Source organism: Typopeltis vanoorti, chromosome 6 (genome assembly GCF_054136105.1).
Source record: "Typopeltis vanoorti isolate ZY-2024b chromosome 6, IOZ_Tvanoo_1.0, whole genome shotgun sequence".
Lineage (NCBI taxonomy): Eukaryota > Metazoa > Arthropoda > Arachnida > Uropygi > Thelyphonidae > Typopeltis > Typopeltis vanoorti.
The window spans coordinates 57,279,241-57,298,612 of record NC_143554.1 but is presented as its reverse complement, the minus strand read 5'-3'; the positions used below and the strand labels follow the sequence as shown (position 1 = coordinate 57,298,612).

Below are 19,372 nucleotides of genomic sequence, written 5' to 3'. Positions count from 1 at the left end.
CCCACTGAAGAGACCTCAATAAAGGTCGAAACTAGTCTGGGTTGTGGCCCTTCCCTTAATGCATAACATTGGACATATCCGCAAGGAGATGTGTTTTGCATTATGGGAGATACTGAGATAGGAGTGCTGGTAGCGGACGATGCGGTATGAACATTTTTTGATGGCCTGATCATGTTACAGTGTTTGATAATGTCCTGTTAGCACAAGACGGAATGACATAGAAAAATAGGAAAGATTCCCCTCGAATACTCTAATAGCATTCGGGGGGAAGGAGCAAGAAGAGAAGAAAGAAAGAATCAAGGGAGGAAGAGGAGGGACCAGTCTACAGATAATATAACAGATGTATATTACATGAAGTAAGGCATGGTCCAGCATCAGGTACCTGGGGTTTGCCACACCCGTACTCATTAAATAGGAAGTTAATAATGATATAAATTTTTCATGTAGTACTATCATATCCTGTACACCCCTTGAGGGGACATGGCCGGAATTTGATGATGATGATGAAGATTATAGTTTACCAGTCAATTTCAATATTGTAATATTACACCCGTACTCATTAAATAGGAAGTTAATAATGATATAAATTTTTCATGTAGTACTATCATATCCTGTACACCCCTTGAGGGGACATGGCCGGAATTTGATGATGATGATGAAGATTATAGTTTACCAGTCAATTTCAATATTGTTTGTGGTTGGTTTTATTTTATCTCTTATTCTGCTTTTATATGAGTTTTTAATATTCTCCTGTTCTAGGAGGTGAATTTTAAACTGTTTATTAGATGTTGGTTCGTTATCTTTTTTTTTTTTTTTTTGAAGAATGTGGTTCTTTTTATGAAATTCAAATCTGCTTGCAACTAACATGCAATCACTATCAATTTCGCTCCCTCTAAAACCCTTGTATCCTTGATATTATTATTTAGTTTGTTGCTAATAATAATGTAATCTATTATTGATTTAGTTCTCTTGCTTCCCATGTTACTTATGTATATTTTTGTGCCTGAAGAAAGTATTGCTTTTCATATTGTTAAACATGCAGAAGTCTCTTAGTAAAATTCCATTGTTAATTGATTATGGAGTCTCCCTCTGATCCATGGGTTACTTCCCACTCTAACACTGATATCCCCCAAGTTTTACTTCTTTATGTGAAGTATGCTAAATTGTAATTTCCCCAATCTGATTTTGTAAAACTGACACAAATTATAACATCACGGATACCTTAGCTATTTGATCATAATTTTAATGTTTTATTGTAATTACTATGCTATGAAATATTGACATTTATTGTTCCTTTCATAAAACTACCATTTTATAGTGCACAAAAGCTGTCATCTAGTGACAGTTGGCAATAAAATATATTTATCCTGCTTTTCCATAGAAAAAGTAAATCTGCTTTAGTAGACTACTTTGTTGATTTGTTCAAAGGCATAAATTGAAAGTACACAGCCAAATTCAAAGTACATTTAAGTACTACAAAGGCTAAAGTAACACTGTTTTTAATATACTGTGGAAAGATTTTTTTTCACTTGGTAATGAGCTGAATTATTATTAAAACAAGAATATAATTCCATATCTATTATAATTTGTTTTTTAATAGACTTTCATTTCCTGCTATAAAAGATGCACACTATAGCAAACAACAGTGTGCACCTATTGTAGATGCAGACTATAGAGAACACCACTATAACAAAATGCAGAAAATTTCTAGTCTAAGTCCTGCAGAACCAATGCTAGCTGAATCTGCTACTGCAAACAGTAAAAAACTCAAAATTCAGAAAAAGCACAAAATTCAGTTCACAACAGCGAACTGAATTTTGCAAATGAATTTTCTTAATTTCCTAGCAAATGCTGTAAACTATTTGATGATGAAGGAAATAGCAAGAAATTGGACCCTGATGACAGAAGGAAGTAAATGGAATTGCGTGTGGTGTGTGTGTGGGGGGGGGGGATTAAAATTGCAAGACATAAAAGAAAATTAAAAATAAAAAAAAAGGAAATGGCAGAAATTGTACACTGATGACACAACACAAGAGGAATGGTGGGAACCATACATAAAGCAAACAAAATGACAACATTAATTAAGTTAAGGGGATAATAAATCCCTCATTAGTTCAAAGCCGAATAAGAAACTCGAAGACCGAAATCTAAGAGTTTCATGCTGAAGAACTTTCGGCGAGTCCAAGCATAAGTCAACACCTGGTAGTACAACACTAGGGCAACTTGGAGCAAAGGTGGACTGAACTTACATACTTTACACCTTTCTGGCAATTCGTATAGTAAAGTATGTAAGTTCGGTTCACTTAAACCTTGGTATTATCCAGGTCTACCTACTCACTGATGACACCTCAATAAAGGTCAAAACCGGTCTGGGCAGTGACCTTCCCTCATAATGTAAAACAGTAATACATCTCCTAGGAGCTGCGTTTTACATTATGAGAAAATATTAAAGACAGTGATCGAAACTTACTCCACCTTTGCTACGAGTTGCCCTAGTGTTGTACTACCAGGTGTTGACTTAAGCTTGGACTTGCCGAAAGTTCTTCGGCATGAAACTCTTAGATTTCGATCTTCAAGTTTCTTATTCAGCTCTGAAATAATGAGGGATTTATTATCCCCTTAACTTAAAATGACAACATGAAAAAGTACAAATACAAATAATAATGCGAGACACAAGAAAAAAACACAAAAACATGAAATTATAAAAACAAAACTCCAGAATTAATGTTGCATTAATTCTAGATTTGAAATGTTAGATTAGCTTAAAATAATGTCATTTACCTGCAACTTCATCATGCACTAAATATGTACAAACTGAACCATTCAAATCAAAAATTTAGGTCAAACCCTCAAAAATTCTAAATCAGAAATTTGGGGTTTTTACTTGATTGATAAAAAATTCTGGCAAACATAAAATGTGCTGTTACAAAAATTTCATAACCCTTACTGAAACTTTGAATTAAAGAAATACTGTACATTGTGCAGCACTTCCACTCCTAAAAGAATAGTATCAATTTATATTTATTTCATTTTAATGGAATATCATGAGTTGGCATAATCAAAATAAACATAAAATAGAAGAAAAAACCATGTAAAAACTTATTTAATGTAAAATGTCTGCATAAGTATCATAGCCATCTTTGGTACAGAATCATAGAATGGCAGATAAACAATAACAGACAAGTCTAAAAAACACCACCTAAATAGCTAATGTAAGATAACTAAATACAGTCGTTTAATAATAAAGAAGTTAAGGAAGATTAGCAGATTTAAAAAGTACTATGTCCCACAAAGAAGATAGACAAATACTATTGGATCTGTTTAAGTTAGAACAATGAAGTAAAGTTTCATGTTTCTTTATAAAGACGTTCTATGAGGAAACAACTTTTATGAAGGGCTCATCATGTTCCAATAAACTATGTTTAGTGCAGACAGCATACTCAGCAAGTCCAGACTCATGATATTTAACATAAGACTTGAAGACCTTGCGTGTTCTTCTAGACAAGAAAAGCAGGTCATCCGGTTTGTGCAAAATATGATAATCCACAGGAGCAAAGAATCTGGTAGATGTATGGTAAACCATACATCTACCAGATGTATGATAAAGGTGGAAACTTGTCCTTAAGAGAAGTGAGAAAGATGGAGATTTTTTTGACAGAAAAAGCAACAAAACTATTCACTGGTTTTAAAACTTTCACTATGCATTCAGATATGACTTGCATATAATCGAGAGAATTAAGAGTTATTTCTTTAGTACTGGAAGGAATACTAAAAGCTTTTTTGAAAAAAGAATCCTTAAAACCATTTGATAGAAGGGCAAATTTAATATGTTGTAATTCTTTCTGTAAAAATTTGTCTGAAGAACAAAGAATGAGCACATTGTACTAAAGTCTTAACAGTTGCAGCCTGTTTAACTACATGGTGAGATTCAGCATGGATATAATGGCCTGTATAGTCTTCTTCCAAAAACTGAAAAATGTAAGCTTTCATCTAATTGACAAAGAATCAGAAGATCTAAAAAGGCTAATTGGTTATTTACTTCTTCTAAGGTGAAGTGAATCCCGAGATGAAGTGCATTTCCTTTGTAGGAGATAGGAAAGATTAGAAGATTTAAAAAGTACTGATTCCATTTATGTATATGTGTGTTGTTTTTTTTTTTTTTTCATAAATTAAGAAATTATTGACCATATTCTAAAAAGCACCACCTAAGCACTATTTACGTGGCACTTTTTAGAACTTTCTATTATTATTTATATGCTGTTCAATGATCTTGCACTGAAGATTAGATTTAGGTGAAAATTTTGCATTAATAAGATTTTTACGTGAGCTTTCCTCCATTTTTATATTTATTTTGATCACTACATATCAGCTGTCAACACTTTGTGCTTGTTCAATTAAGAAGCTAACATTCACATCAGACACCAGCCATCTCAATACTCCCTTTACCCCTCTCCTCAAGGTTGACTTATACTAAAGCAGAATAATGTTCACTTGTGTTCCCTTCCTCTTTGTGATCAAAAGTGACCAACTATAAAGTTGAATTCCTGTTGAAGTTCTCAGGTGACACTTTATTTTTAATACTACGGATTGTAAATACAGGTAACCCTCGTATAACGTGGATGTTAGGTTCCATAGAAATGGCGTGTTATATAAATTGTGTTATGCAAGACTCAGATCACATAGAAAAAGTAGGGTTAGGTTCCGAAGTTTTTTTTTTTAAAGATTATATAAACAATGACATATCCAACAAAAATATATTTTTGTTTAATTCAAGCAATTCATGTAAGTTAAGAAAACATAAACTATGAAACAAATACATAGTATAAAATTATAAAAAATTATAAATTGTACGTAAACTTCAATTGCACATAATACATAAATGTTTCAGGCGAAATAAGATAAAGTGTTAGATATATGAAGAGCCAAAGGCTTCAATTCGGCGACATATAACTTGTTTAAGTTAAGGGATATTACATCCCATATCGTTTCTTAGCCGAATAAGAAACTCAAGGAGTTTCATGCCGAATATAGTAGAAACTATATAAAGTTCGGCGATTCCAAGCGTTAGCAAATACCTGGATACTGCAGCAACTGACCCTTAAGGTAGTGCAGTTGCTGCAGTATCCAGGTATTTGCTAACGCTTGGAATCGCCGAACTTTATATAGTTTCTACTATATTCGGCATGAAACTCCTTGAGTTTCTTATTCGGCTAAGAAACGATATGGGATGTAATATCCCTTAACTTAAACAAGTTATATGTTGCCGAATTGAAGCCTTTGTCTCTTCATATATCTAATAATTTATTAGGACACCTCTCGGCAATACTCATAGAAGGGTTGTAAGTTCTGTTCGCTACAAACTTGATACTAACTAGGTCTACCTACTCACTGATGAGACCTCAATAAAGGTTGAAACCGGTCTGGGTAGTGACCTTCTCTCATAATGTAGAACAGTAATACAGCTCCTAGGAGCTAAGTTCACATTATGGGTAAATATCAAGAATAGTGATCGGAGCTTGCTCCACCTTAGACATGAGTTGCCTCTACTTGCACTACCTTAAGGGTCAGTTGCTGCAGTATCCAGGTATTTGCTAACGCTTGGAATCGCCGAACTTTATATAGTTTCTACTATATTCGGCATGAAACTCCTTGAGTTTCTTATTCGGCTAAGAAACGATATGGGATGTAATATCCCTTAACTTAAACAAGTTATATGTTGCCGAATTGAAGCCTTTGTCTCTTCATATATCTAATAATTTATTAGGACACCTCTCGGCAATACTCATAGAAGGGTTGTAAGTTCTGTTCGCTACAAACTTGATACTAACTAGGTCTACCTACTCACTGATGAGACCTCAATAAAGGTTGAAACCGGTCTGGGTAGTGACCTTCTCTCATAATGTAGAACAGTAATACAGCTCCTAGGAGCTAAGTTCACATTATGGGTAAATATCAAGAATAGTGATCGGAGCTTGCTCCACCTTAGACATGAGTTGCCTCTACTTGCACTACCTTAAGGGTCAGTTGCTGCAGTATCCAGGTATTTGCTAACGCTTGGAATCGCCGAACTTTATATAGTTTCTGCTATATTCGGCATGAAACTCCTTGAGTTTCTTATTCGGCTAAGAAACGATATGGGATGTAATCCCTTAACTTAAATAAGATAAAGTGTATATTTTAATCATCATCCCTCTCTTCAAAACTAACATTTCGTAGATGTTCTTTATTTACTAACGGCCGGGCGTTATCATCACTTGAAATCTCTTGGACATCATTTGTATAATTCTAATTGCATATTGTGAATTTACTAAACGGCTGGTTTAGTTATCAAGAAGTCAGTAATAAGACCTTGCTTACCACTACGCCGCAATTTTTTTTATTAAGTTCATAATATGGAGCTAAACAAATATCCAATTGTCTTGTGAATTTTCTGGAGCGCTCCATTGAGAGATCATTATCTATAAAATAACTTGCTTGCCAAGTCCAATCTTTCTGCTAATTTCTTTAATGGATTCATCGCAATCAGAATCTTCGGCAGAACTCTCCCTGCAATTTGGTTCGAAGTCATCTACTAATTCATTTAAATCTATTTCTCCATCAATTAATTCGTTAATTTTGTTTTCAACCATATCGCAAAAGCGCTCTAAGTAGCCATTACTATAAAAATACATTTTTTACATATTGTATGTAACTCACCAAAAAAATAAAGTGCTCAGCTTGAGATTAACACAGTTATGATTTTTAATGCGCTTTCCTAGCAGAAAATGAAGACAATTTTCAACAATAAATATTTTATATGGCAAATAATTGATGTATGTGTGCTAAAGAGTATTTCTCCTAATATAATTTCGCTACTTATAACTACATGCGCGATACGGGCAGATGCACATTTAACTAAGATGAAATTTGATTTTTAAGTCGCGCGTTGAAAAATATATGAAAAGATAAAGGATTACTACAATTTGTAGACCCCGTTATATCGAAACCGTGTTATATGAGGGTTACCTGTATTTAGTTTATTATGAAGATTTCAGGTAAATAATATTAATTTAAGCTAGCATAACATTTCAAAATTCGGCATTAATTCTGCATTTTCATTTTTATAATTCCCATCTCATCTTCCTTTTACCCTCTTTCACCTTGCAGTGTCAAGGGTTTATTAATCATCGGACCTCAAACCGTTCACAGGATAAGGTGGTCAGCCCTATGCCCCCCCCCCACGGTGTATCCTACATCCATAGTGTTGAGTTCTCAAGGCCGGTTTGCCTGCTTTGCAGAATGATAAACCCCAGGTTAAACTGGGGGAAAAAATCCTACTGTCCACGACCAAGACTGGCTAACTTGGCTATGGCTGAGAAAGATCCTTCAGCTCCTCACATCTCCGACGGGAATCGAACCTAGGACACTATTTCCCCAGGCATATGGTTGTGAAGTGCACAGCCACTAGGCTAACCACGCGGACTTTTTTCTTTTTTCCTTTGCTATCATGTTGCCTGCAAGGTTTTTTGGTTTTCTTTCTTATTTTATTTCTCATGGTTTCTTTTCTTTTATTTTATAATTACATACTCTTATAGTTCTCTCATTATCATTTGCACTTTTTCATGTTGTTATTTTGTGCACTTAAAGTATAGTTGTTTCTGCCAATCCTTTTTCTGTGATCAATAAATGATTTTCCTGCCATTTCATTTGTTCCGTTTCCTGTGATTTTCTTTGCTATCATGTTGCCTGCAAGGTTTTTTGGTTTTCTTTCTTTCATTTTTTTTTATTTTATTTCTTGCAATTTCATTGTTTTGTTTTTATTTCTTGTGATTTCAATGTTTATTAATTCCAGCAATTTCCTTGGTTGTTTCTTGCCATTTCCTTTGTTTCATGGAAAAGGAGTGAGATGAGTTCAATATCTTTTCTTTAAATTCACTAGTGAACCTCTGCACATTAAAATAAACTGTCTGTGGTCCTTAGAAGTTCATTATAGTGAGTATCTGTAAATGTTTATAGGCGATAAATTTCTTGCTGTGGTTGCTATTTTTCCTACCCTTCAAATGTTTCTGATATGAACATTATTTGTGTACTGTATACCCTCTATAATCTGTTCACCATCTCCATTCAGAATTTCACTTGCATTTGTACAAACACTTTTGTTCTCTTCATGCTCTTTTCTTGCTACATATTTCACATGTAAGATAAAAGGTGCGTACCATCTCCACTCCAGCTATCATGGATCACAGCATGAAAGATAGAGGCAGAAAAATTGATAAAAGATTATCAATCCTTTATCTTGGAGCAATTCAGTTCAGATCTTTATTTTATGCAGATGAGTTTCTAATTTTTATTTTGTTATTTATTTAATGTTCATCACATAATCCCATCACAAGAGTATTCAACGTATAATACATTAATGCCATGAATGGACAGAAGCAAGGAGAAAGAAGAAACAAATTTCAAGACCTGTCGATTATACGTTTTAGAAAATACATAACAGGAAAGGCAGTTCAAAAATGCAGCAGTAGAGAGAATGAAATGAAAAAAAGGAAGAAAGCTTCTGTTTTGTGATTTTGGAATTCAACTGTAGAGGGGGGGGTGCACATTTTTAACAGTCTTTGCAGAATGGAGGAATTATTGATGCCAATTATGATGAACAGCATCCATGGAAATATCTGTAGGCTATGCATTTCCTACAAATTCATTTGCTTTCTTTGTGAAAGAGATGTAGAGCGAATTGGTGAGAGATGAATCATTAATTAACCAAAATGCTCTCCTTTGTATTCAGTCATTAGTGGGCTCATTAGGTAAACAACCCTAAATGTGAGAATGGTATTAAATTATTGTATGTATTTATTATTATTATTGCACCCTCCACTGGAGTTAGCAGACTCATCATGGGAGGTTCATTCAACTGACAACATATTTTTCATACCGAATCTTAAAATCCATCCTTAACATTCCTTGCATTAATAACACATTCTGGAATGCGTTCCATTCACTGACAATTCTCCATGTAAAAAATCTACTCCTCACACCATTCTTCCCCACACTCTTACATAACTTCTATGGATGACCTCTGGTTTTTCCCCTCTCACCTTATACTCTTTTTATAATGTCATCTAGATTAATCAGATAAAATCCTCTCACTAACTTTAATGTCTTTCATACACCTCTTTAATGTCTATCAAACATCCTCCTATCCACCAAACTCTGCAATCCACATTTTTTCAACCTCTCTCTCTCTCTCTCTCCATAGCCAGCAGTCGAAAGTCCTGGTAATGTCTCAGTCATTCACCTCTGGACCCTCTCCAATGTCTCCACATCACAATGAAAACCAGGTGACCAGATCTGAGCATAACAGTCCAAGTTTGGTCTGACCAATGCCTTACACAGTGGCACAATCATTTCCTTATCCTTACATGTTAGAGTATTTCTTATCGTAGCAGTACTGCGATGTGCAGCCTTTGCAATACTAGTAATACGCCCTCTAAATTTCAGCCTACTCTCAACCATCACTCCCAAATCTCTAATCTCATCCACTTCCTGTAGTATGGCACAGTCAATATAGTGCACAGCCTTATTCTGCACCCCAAAATGCAACACCTATTGATATTAAAACTACAATCCCATTCCTTTGTTCAAGTAAAAAGTCTATTCAAATCTTCCTGAAAAGAATTAACATCAGCAGTGCTACTTATAATTCTTCCCAACTTTGCATCATCAGCAAACAATGAAGATCCTCACTCAGTCCACATGAAACATGGTTTACAAACAAGTTAAATAGCAGGGTCCAAGAACAGAACCCTGGGGGCATGCCACTGGTTACTCTCCTTTTTTGAGACACTGCTTCATCATACATAACCTGCTGGTATTGTTCAGAGAGCCAATCTCCAATCCATCTAACCAATATGATATCTATTCCTATCCTCTGCAGCCTCTACACCAAATAATCTATCAAATACTTTTGCAAAGTCCAAGGATATCACCACATATGATTCTCCCTTATCTGACACACCTGTTACCCTATCAGAGAATGAGTAAATTGCTAAAACAGGATCTACTGTTTACAAATCCATGCTGACCATCATAAAGAATCTATGTCCATCAACCCAATCCTGTATTCTATTCCTAACCAATCTCTACAACACCTTGACCACAACCGTAATTATAGACTGGTCTATATTTGGAAACTTCTGTCCAAACCATGCCTGTGTAGTGGTACAATTCTGCCTTCTTTCTAGAGAGTTATTAACTGTTCAAAGGTAAATTAATGCTTTCAGCAAGAGGGAAAAACCTAATTTGTTTATACTAAAACAGATTCAAGGTCAGAACAACTAATGAGAGAAATCTCATTTTACAGTAATACAAGATTTTTTTTTTAAAACAAGAAATAAAAGAGATCTCAATTTAAATAGCATGAAAATTAAGAAAATTATCAGAACCACATTGAAGAATGGTTTGAAGATCAAAATTTAGGGTAGCAGAAGTTGATATTCTCAGAAGTTTTTGTGAAATGTATAGAGAAAGGCTTGTCAAAATGAGAAAGAGGAGTGCAGTGTCATCAGCCAAACTATGAATAAGATTTCAAGTCAATTGGAAAGATCATCAATAATATGTATATGTGTCTGCACAGTTAACCGAGTGGCTATGCACTTCGCAACCATATGCCTGGGAAAGGAGTATCCTGGGTTCGATTCCCATCATTGACATGAGGAGCTTAGGATATTTCTCAGACATAGCCAAGTTAGCCGATCTTGGGCGTGTACTGCAAGGCTTTTCTCCCCAGTTTATATGGGGTTTTTCATCCCGCAAGCAGGCAAACCAGCCTTGAGAACTCAATACTTCTACAGACAAAGGATACATAGGGGAGGCATAGGGCTAATCACCTTATCCTTGTACAGCTGCAGTTAAATGAATAGAAAACCCTCGACACCGCAAGGTAAAAGAATGAAAAAGGAAGAAGAATATATATATGCATGGAAGGAGAAAAGTAAATAAAAACATGTGAACACATGTATATTAGCAGCAAAGTTTGGGGATAAAGATTCCAAGCACCATAATGTGAAATATGCATCCAGACAAAAGACTGGCAAATCCAGCTGTGGTAGTCAGAATACAGATCTTATTTAATAATTGGATTGGAGCTTATTTAATAAACTTTATGGAAAACCTAATCAAATTCCTTAAAGATATCAAGAGCAAACACTTAATATTCCCAAATTTTCATTGCATTTGTCCAAAAGTGGATGATATAAGCTAGAAGATTCCCTGTTGATTGACTAGTAAAATCCATAATGGCATTCATTTGTTAGTGGAGAGGGTTCAACATAGCACTGAACATCAACGTTTTCTCATTATTTTAGAAAAAAATTCTACTGAGCAAAATTGGAAGCCCTGGATGGAATACGATTTAATCTGTAAGCTACAGGGCAGATATCAGTGAAATAGTTGAATAAAAAAGTGATAAAGAAGAGTAGTCAACTATGGAGCACAAATCTTCAGTATAAATCCAAGAATAAAATCTGACCACAAGACTTTTTTGGTATCCAGTTTGGACAACATTCTTTTGATTCTTTTTTCTAGCAAAAATTCAAAGAGGCAACTGAATATTGTGTATTTGGAATGACAGAAGACATTTAAGAAGACTATCTATACGAGAATTAGAGGAAAATGAAGCCAGAAGGTTTTCTGTGGGTAATGATGCAATGGCACCATCAAAAGAGACAGAAGCACATTAGATTAAAGTTGCATGCAATGGCTTTGGCAAAGGACCAGAAAGAATAACTGTCATTTGAACATGATGCAAGCTTCCTGCTTTCAAGTATTTCAGGCTTCATTATAAAGAGGAAATAAACACAGCTGTGATAAAAACCAACTGTGATGCCTGGTTCTTCTCTTGTATAGTCTTGGCTCACTTCTTGGAGTACCAAGGATTAAATAATGAACAAGAATTTAAAGTGGAATCAGGAATAAATGTTAAAATAATTACTTTGGTGATATGTTCAGTACAAATGTCTGAATCCAAAGATAAACAATAATCCAACCAAGAAAAAGAGGTACAGAAGTCACAGAGATCATCTCATATGGCATTCTTATAATGCCAGACAAAACATGGATGAGAGTGACTGTGTGAGTGTTACACTATGGGAGAAGCAATCAATGCAAAAGGACAAACATTAAAGCATATTTAGTATGGTCAATAGTAATGAAGAGGTCTAGAGTGTTTGGAGAGTGATTGGGGTTATATAGTAGGCATGTGAACAATTTGTGTAAGATGAATGGTGATGTAAAATGTCTGGACATCTCTACCTGCTAGATCAGAACATTGGAAAAGGAAATCTGGACGAAGATGAAAACATTAAAATCTCAAAAAAAAAAAAATATATATATATATATATATATATATATATATATATATATTGTTGTAATTAGGATTGACTCGGGAAGTATACATTTATAAAATTAAAATTTAACTGACTAGAACCGGAGAAAGTATAACAAAAACCTTTAAAAAATCACGACTAGTTTCATCGGTGTTCCGACTTCTTCAGGTGAGTAAGAAATAACATAAGACTTATAAAAATAACATGGTAAAAAACATGGACTTTCCAGCTTAATAAAAAGAAGCAGAATAGTAACAGTCATATTTGAATAGGTGACCTCGTGCTACTGTTGGCATGAGTTGAATGTGTGTGTGACAGCTAATTTTAGAGTGCCAATATTGGATTACTGTGCTATGGGAATCAGGCAAATTGTAGCTTAGATTGTTGTTCAAGTGTGAAGGGTCCAGAACTATTTCTTTTGATTCTATAATTCGTCTTTCAAATTCATCCTTGCATATATATAAATTGGTTGTGCAGTCCCAATCAACTTGGTGTGGCCGTTCTTCGAGGTTAGAGTTTGCGGAGAAGAGAACATGACTGGAAAGGGCACTCGCTCGTGTTCTACTGTAGGAGATATCACGTCTATTTTCCTCAAGACGAAGTGAAACAGATTTATCTGTCTGGCCAAAATAAGGTCGACCACAGTCGCACATAACTTTATAAACACCAGGAAAATGCAGTTAGTTGTGTTTTGGTCGACTCAGAAAAGAACGAAGTTTTGGCAGAGTAGTATAATCGGTCTTTATGTTGAATTTCTTCATAATCCTAGATAGTTTTGGGGTAAGAGAGCTGATAATAAATGGTAACTGCATATGAGTGATAGGGTTGGATTCATCTTCTTGTCGAGGTTGTTGGCGTGGTCTCAAACGTTTAGTGATGTTACGAGATGAATATCCATTATTTAAGAAGGTGTTTTTCAGAAAGTTAAGCTCTGTTTGAAGGTCTTCTTCTGTGGAAGTGAGACATCTTGCTCGATGGGCAAGGGTGGAGATGATGACCAGTTTCTGAGGAGGGAAGTGATGAGAAGAGCCATGCAAATATCTATCAGTGTGGGTGGTTTTTCGAAAAATTGAAAATTTAAGACAGTCAGGTAATCTACTGATCTTTGGGGGGCGGCACATTTGAGAATTTGCTCATATTTTATAATAATCTTATTCTGCTAAGTTGGATCAAGGAAAGGGATATGCTATGATAGGATATCACATCATCATCCCTTAGTCCACAAAGGACTGTGGAGTACATATTAGGAAATGTTCCTCACAAAAATCTTCTACTCAGTCTTTGATCGACACTTTGCTTTCAGCTCTGTAAGTGAAATGCCAGTCCAACTTTTTGTACTGTCCATCCAGTTTATTCTAGGCTTGCCTCTTTTTCAAGTTCCTGAAATAAGTCCTTCAAGAAGTTGCATTGGTAGACCATTTGATCTGCTGATATGGCCAAGTCAGATAAGTTGTTTCCTTCAAATTTTAGTTATGTTATCTCTTGGAACAACAAAAGAACTGATTCTTTGTCTTACTTCAAAATCTGTGAAGCGATCAGTTTATGCAATCATAAATGATTATAATGTAGGATACCACATAAAACACCATAATGCAAAATGATGGCACATGACATAATTTCATGTTAGCTAGGGCATTGCCCAGTTAAACAAGTCCTCCATTATTTTTGCACAGAACCAGAATGAATGGCAAAAAGTCAGCTACAGAAACAAATCCCAACTTGACATGAGCAGAACACTAAACATGAGAATAATTTTGAATGGCAGGCAATATCAGATATTGATGTGGGCAAATATTAGAATGGAGAACTAAACAATGAGACTTATTTGTGTCTATGGTCCCACAAAAGGAAAAAGTGGGGAAATTTTACAGGCATTAGAGAAGGCAGCTGACAATAAAAAAGGTAACTATGATGGTTCTTGTTCGAGATCTAAACAGCAGAGCAGGAAATGATTACCAGACATACAGAAATGTTTTGGGAAAAACTTTGGAGAAAAGAGCAAAGCTAATAATAATGGTAAGTACCTGTTATTAATGTGCAAGTTCACATGGAGAGAAGATGCAAGAAATAAGGTCTCATTGACTATGTTATTGTTGATAGCAATGTTTTACCACTGGTTCAGGACAAAAGCATATGCATTTAAAATTGATCACCATACTATTTAGTGTTGAGCAGGATAAAATTGAATTTCACACTGAAAAGAAGAATGTGTAAGAAAGTATTAAAATGAATCAAAGTTGAGCATAATTCATATGTAACCTGTCGACTCAAATACACCAAAATTATTAAAAAAAAAAAATGAAAGCGGTTGAAAACAAGAACAAGACCCTTGGAGATTCATTTGTAAACCCTGAAGAAACCATTGACGGATTCAACCAGAGAGGCATGTGGTGAAATTGTCTGCAAAGATAGAAAAGTAAGAACCTCCATGGTGGACTCAGGAAGTTAAAGAGCCAGTCAAGGAAAAGAAAGCATATCAAAAATTCCTGGCAAGGAAGTCAATTTGTGCTCTTAGAGAATACACAGAAAAATGTAAGAAAGTGAAGCAATGTGTAAAACTAGCTAAACAAAAGTCATGGGAAGACTTTGATAAGAACATGGAAAATAAATATCAGGAAGACTGCAAAATATTCTGGAGGTTATTTAAAAAAAAAGCTTAGACATGGAGGAAAGAGTACTATAAAAGGAATCAGGGGTGACAGAGGTGATATGAAAAATAAAGATATTCTAGGTGCCTGGAGTAATTACTTTGAAAGATTGCTAAATGAAACATGCAGTGACAGCATGGTGATAGAAAACAATCAACAGGAATGCAGTCAGTAATACATATCAATACTTAAAGAAGAAAAAGCCATAAAAAACCTGAAATTTGGAACAGGAGCTGGAGTAGATGAAATCTGACCAGAAATGTTCGAATATACAGGCATAAAAGTTTTTAACAGTAGTCATACTTCACATTTCAGAATGTTCAAATTCTGATAGACTGGAGTAGACTTCTCATAGTAACCATCTATAAAAAGAGAAATAAAACTGAATAAGAGAAATGCAGAGGAATTTCCTTACTGAGTGTTCCTGGGATAAGAAAATGTGGATGGGAAGTTTGGAGAAGAACAAGCTGCATATAGGCCAAATAGAGATTATTAGGATCAAATTTTCATTTCAAGACAAATATTTGAAAAAACATGAGAATATAACAAGGATCTGTATTTAACTGTTTTGTAGATCTATGACAACATACCAAGAGAAAAGCTATTCAGAACACTATAACTGTAGTGTTATAGTGTTCTGAAGTTATAGTATAAATGGAACTATATCAAGCAATACTTAGTCTATATTTGAGTTGTGAGTCAGCAGCAGTTAGAACTAAAGGAGTTACAGAAAGATGGTTGGATGTTAACTTAGGTATTAGATAAGGATGCACATTAACTGCACTGTTATTCATCATCTATATGGATTACGTTATGAAAGAAAGAGGCATTAAATCTGATATTAAAATTGCAGATGTTAATCTCAGCTCCTTACTTTATGCTGATTATGTATGTTATACTTCTAAATAAATCCACTGCAGTCTGAAGGATTCCGTGACTAAATTGGATAACTGCTGTAATAAACATGGTATGAAAATCACTAATAAAAAGACAAAGACAATGAAAACAGGTAGAAACATTGAAAACATCAACTGCTCCTAAATGAAAAACCTACAGAACATGAAAACATTTAAGCTCTCTTATTCCATAGTTATATGGAATAAGACAGAAATTAGTCAAAACACAAAACTAGCTACAGCATATACAAGACATGTTCAAACCAATTTTAACTTATGGATCCGAGAGCTAAGTTAGAAATAAAACACTCGATCTAAGACGAGAGAGACCACAAATATCATAGTTTTGAGAAAGAATGGAGGAGCAGACAGATGGCATCAATAGCAGTATCACATCAAAAATGAGGATATCAAGAAAACACTTGCCACTGTTATCATTCAGGAATGTGTTAGCAGAGCTAATCTCCAGTGATATGGTCATTTAAAGAGAATGAAAAGAAAGGTTTGGCTAACTTTTTGCCCAGATGGCAGGAAAAACAAACAGAAAAAGACCAAAATCTAGGTGGATTGATAGAGTTAAAAGTGTCCTAGAAGACAAAGACAAAAATATAAGATCTGATAATACTGGAGTCTTAACGGATAACAGACATAAATTTGGACTTTATTAACTTGAAAATGATATCCTGTACACCCCATAAGGATACAAGTCAGGAATTTGATGATAATGAATATCACATGTAGTTATGATGCTGTTTGTATAAATTGGAGACCTTGGGACTAGAACATAAGCTACTGACTTGAATGGTTGGTGGTTGACGGATAAGTATTAGAAAGTGGAATGTGTGTGTGTGGTTGGGAATAACTACCAGATTTAAAGTGAGCAGTGGATCCCATAGATCAGTCCTAGGACCACTGCTGTTCAATATGTGGGCAAATGACAATGACTATCAATCAATGTTAGCGTAAAGTAATGCACTCTGGCATGATGAGATTTCCAAGTTGGGATTATGCTTGGAGAAACTGACAAGGATAGAGATCTTGGGGTTATGGTGGATAAGTCGAAGTTCAAACATAAATAGCAAAAGTTGCAAATATAACATACAACTCAGAATAACTGTGATGTTGAATCAAACATTGACATGTAAGGATAAGGAAATCATTGTGCCTCTTTTCAAGGCCTTGATAAGACTGCACCTGAACCTACAGATTTGGAACCAAAAGATTTGGTCTCATGGGTTCCAAGGTGATAGAGAAGCTGTGGAAAGGATACAAAGAAGAGTTACTCTTTGTATCAAGAAGAGTTACCAAGATGATATCAAGATTATAAGGGGGAGATTAAGAATATATGGACCATAGACATTGGTAAACAAGAGAAAGAGGGGTTATACAATAAAGTCTGTAAACTTCTGAATAGGTTTTACAGGATATCAGCTGATGAAATTTTTTGTTATATAGAAGGTGTGTGGACAGGACATGGAGTATCCATGGAAGTTAACTTCGTGTTTCAACATGCATATTGAAACAGTGAATGCATCTAGTGTGAATACATTTAAGAGAAAGTATGACAAAATGGTGTGTAGTGTCTCTTGATAAGCCCTTGACTTCCTGGAGGTTTCCAATAATAATAATTTTTTTATGCCGATCTCATATATATATATATATATATGTATATATATATATACAGTAAAACCCCCAAAGTTACGCGGTAGGTGGGACCAACAAAAAGCGAGTAAGTCGAATTCGCGTAACTCGGGATATAATTTTGCATGTAATTTATATATACAAACATACAATTGAGACCAAAGGTTTACAAAAACACCTATATTTTTTAAGAAATATAATCATAATTGTAGTTTTGCGTACATAAAAAAAAAAGAAAGTTATTTCGATGTCGATGGTGTCATAAAATCTAATAGATTCGTCTGATGGCATAATGTCTTTTTCTTGTCAAGCAAAATTTCTTCATAGCAAACTAATGATTTTTTTATTCCTTGCCTTGTGGCTACAATTCATTCCTCATTAGAATCTATGTCCTCCAAAATCTGTAAACCTTTCTTTTATGATTGTTCTTACTGTGGATTCCTGTAGATTGAACTTCTTTGCTAGCTCACAAATTTTCATTCCACCTTCAAAATCCTTAATAATGTTGAGTTTTGTTTCCAAAGTCAATGTTTTTCTTTTCTTGCTAGCTGTAGAAGAATCGGACTTGCTTCTTTTGGATGACATTATTATTTTTTATGTGATAAAATTTTTATCAAGAACATAACATTAAACAATCGCAAGGTTTGTAGACTATAAAAATCATTTATGAATGGAGACCGCGTGAAACACATCAGTGCTTGTTCACAGCATGTGCGACACTGGCAAATGCGGCCGGTGCCTGAAAGATATGACTAATGGTGAGGCATGAAGTGGACGGGAATACGTATAAGAAACCACGTAAGTCGGGGTATGAGTGTATATATAATTATATATATAAAAAAATCATACACTAATGAAAAATTGTATCTCTGATTTTTTTTTATAAGCAGTAAACCCTTATGTTCACACATGCATAGATTTACCTTATGACTTATGCTAAGACCTGCCACAGATGAAAATTTCATATTGCACACAGGAAAGAAAGCTTGCACATCTCTCAAACCTCATTCTACTTGCTGAAAGAGTACTATTCAGAACAATATTTGAATTTTGTCCATCTAATTTTGCTAATTTACTATTTTATTTTATGCAAAACAAGTACAATTAAAATCCAATTACAGGACTTACCTTAAAGAGATAAAAATAGACTTGTTTTGTATCAGCATCTTCTTCTTTATGAACACACATGAAAAGATTTTCTATATCCACAACTATTCCAAGCAAACGATTAAGTTCATCTTCTGGCTCTGTATCTAGATGTGATACATGGGCACCTATAAGATGATTTAAGACAATTATGTAATTCACTTGACATCTTTGAGTTATTTTATAAATTTCATATAATAGAATTATGGATAGATGAGCAAGAAATTAATAACATCAGTGGTTTACATTTCCACTGTTAATCAGAGTGTGGTGATTTCTCAAATAACCAAACCTTCTGTTAAACTGTACTTCACTCCTGGAACAGTTAACCATACCCTAACTTAAACAGCCAGCAAACTGACTTCCCAACATGAGTAGACAATTGAGAGATCATGGTATTGCAGAAAGCCAAGCATGTCTGTATTTTTCTTCCATTCTACTTTTATTATCTTTCAATGTTTTATCATTTTAAAAATGATTTTATGTAATATAATATATATATATATATATATATATATATATTAAAGATACCAAGTAATTTTATAAACTTGTTTTTTTTTTAACATTTTAACATATATATATACATATATATATATATACACACATACATATACATATATATATATTGTTTCTCTACTTCCTTTTCAAATGTTTGACTCAATGGACTGATACCAAT

General features: G+C 34.4%; 1 protein-coding gene across 3 annotated transcripts in view; it reads right to left on the bottom strand.

The window, feature by feature from the left end:
• Positions 1-19,372, bottom strand: part of Gcn5 (Gcn5 acetyltransferase) — a 470,342-nt gene that overhangs the window by 377,216 nt on the left and 73,754 nt on the right. For all 3 annotated transcript variants that reach the window (XM_090394171.1, XM_090394172.1, XM_090394173.1), the window contains exon 5: positions 18,679-18,824. In XM_090394171.1, the coding sequence (XP_090250297.1) occupies positions 18,679-18,824 (146 nt within the window). The remainder of the gene's footprint in view (positions 1-18,678; positions 18,825-19,372) is intronic.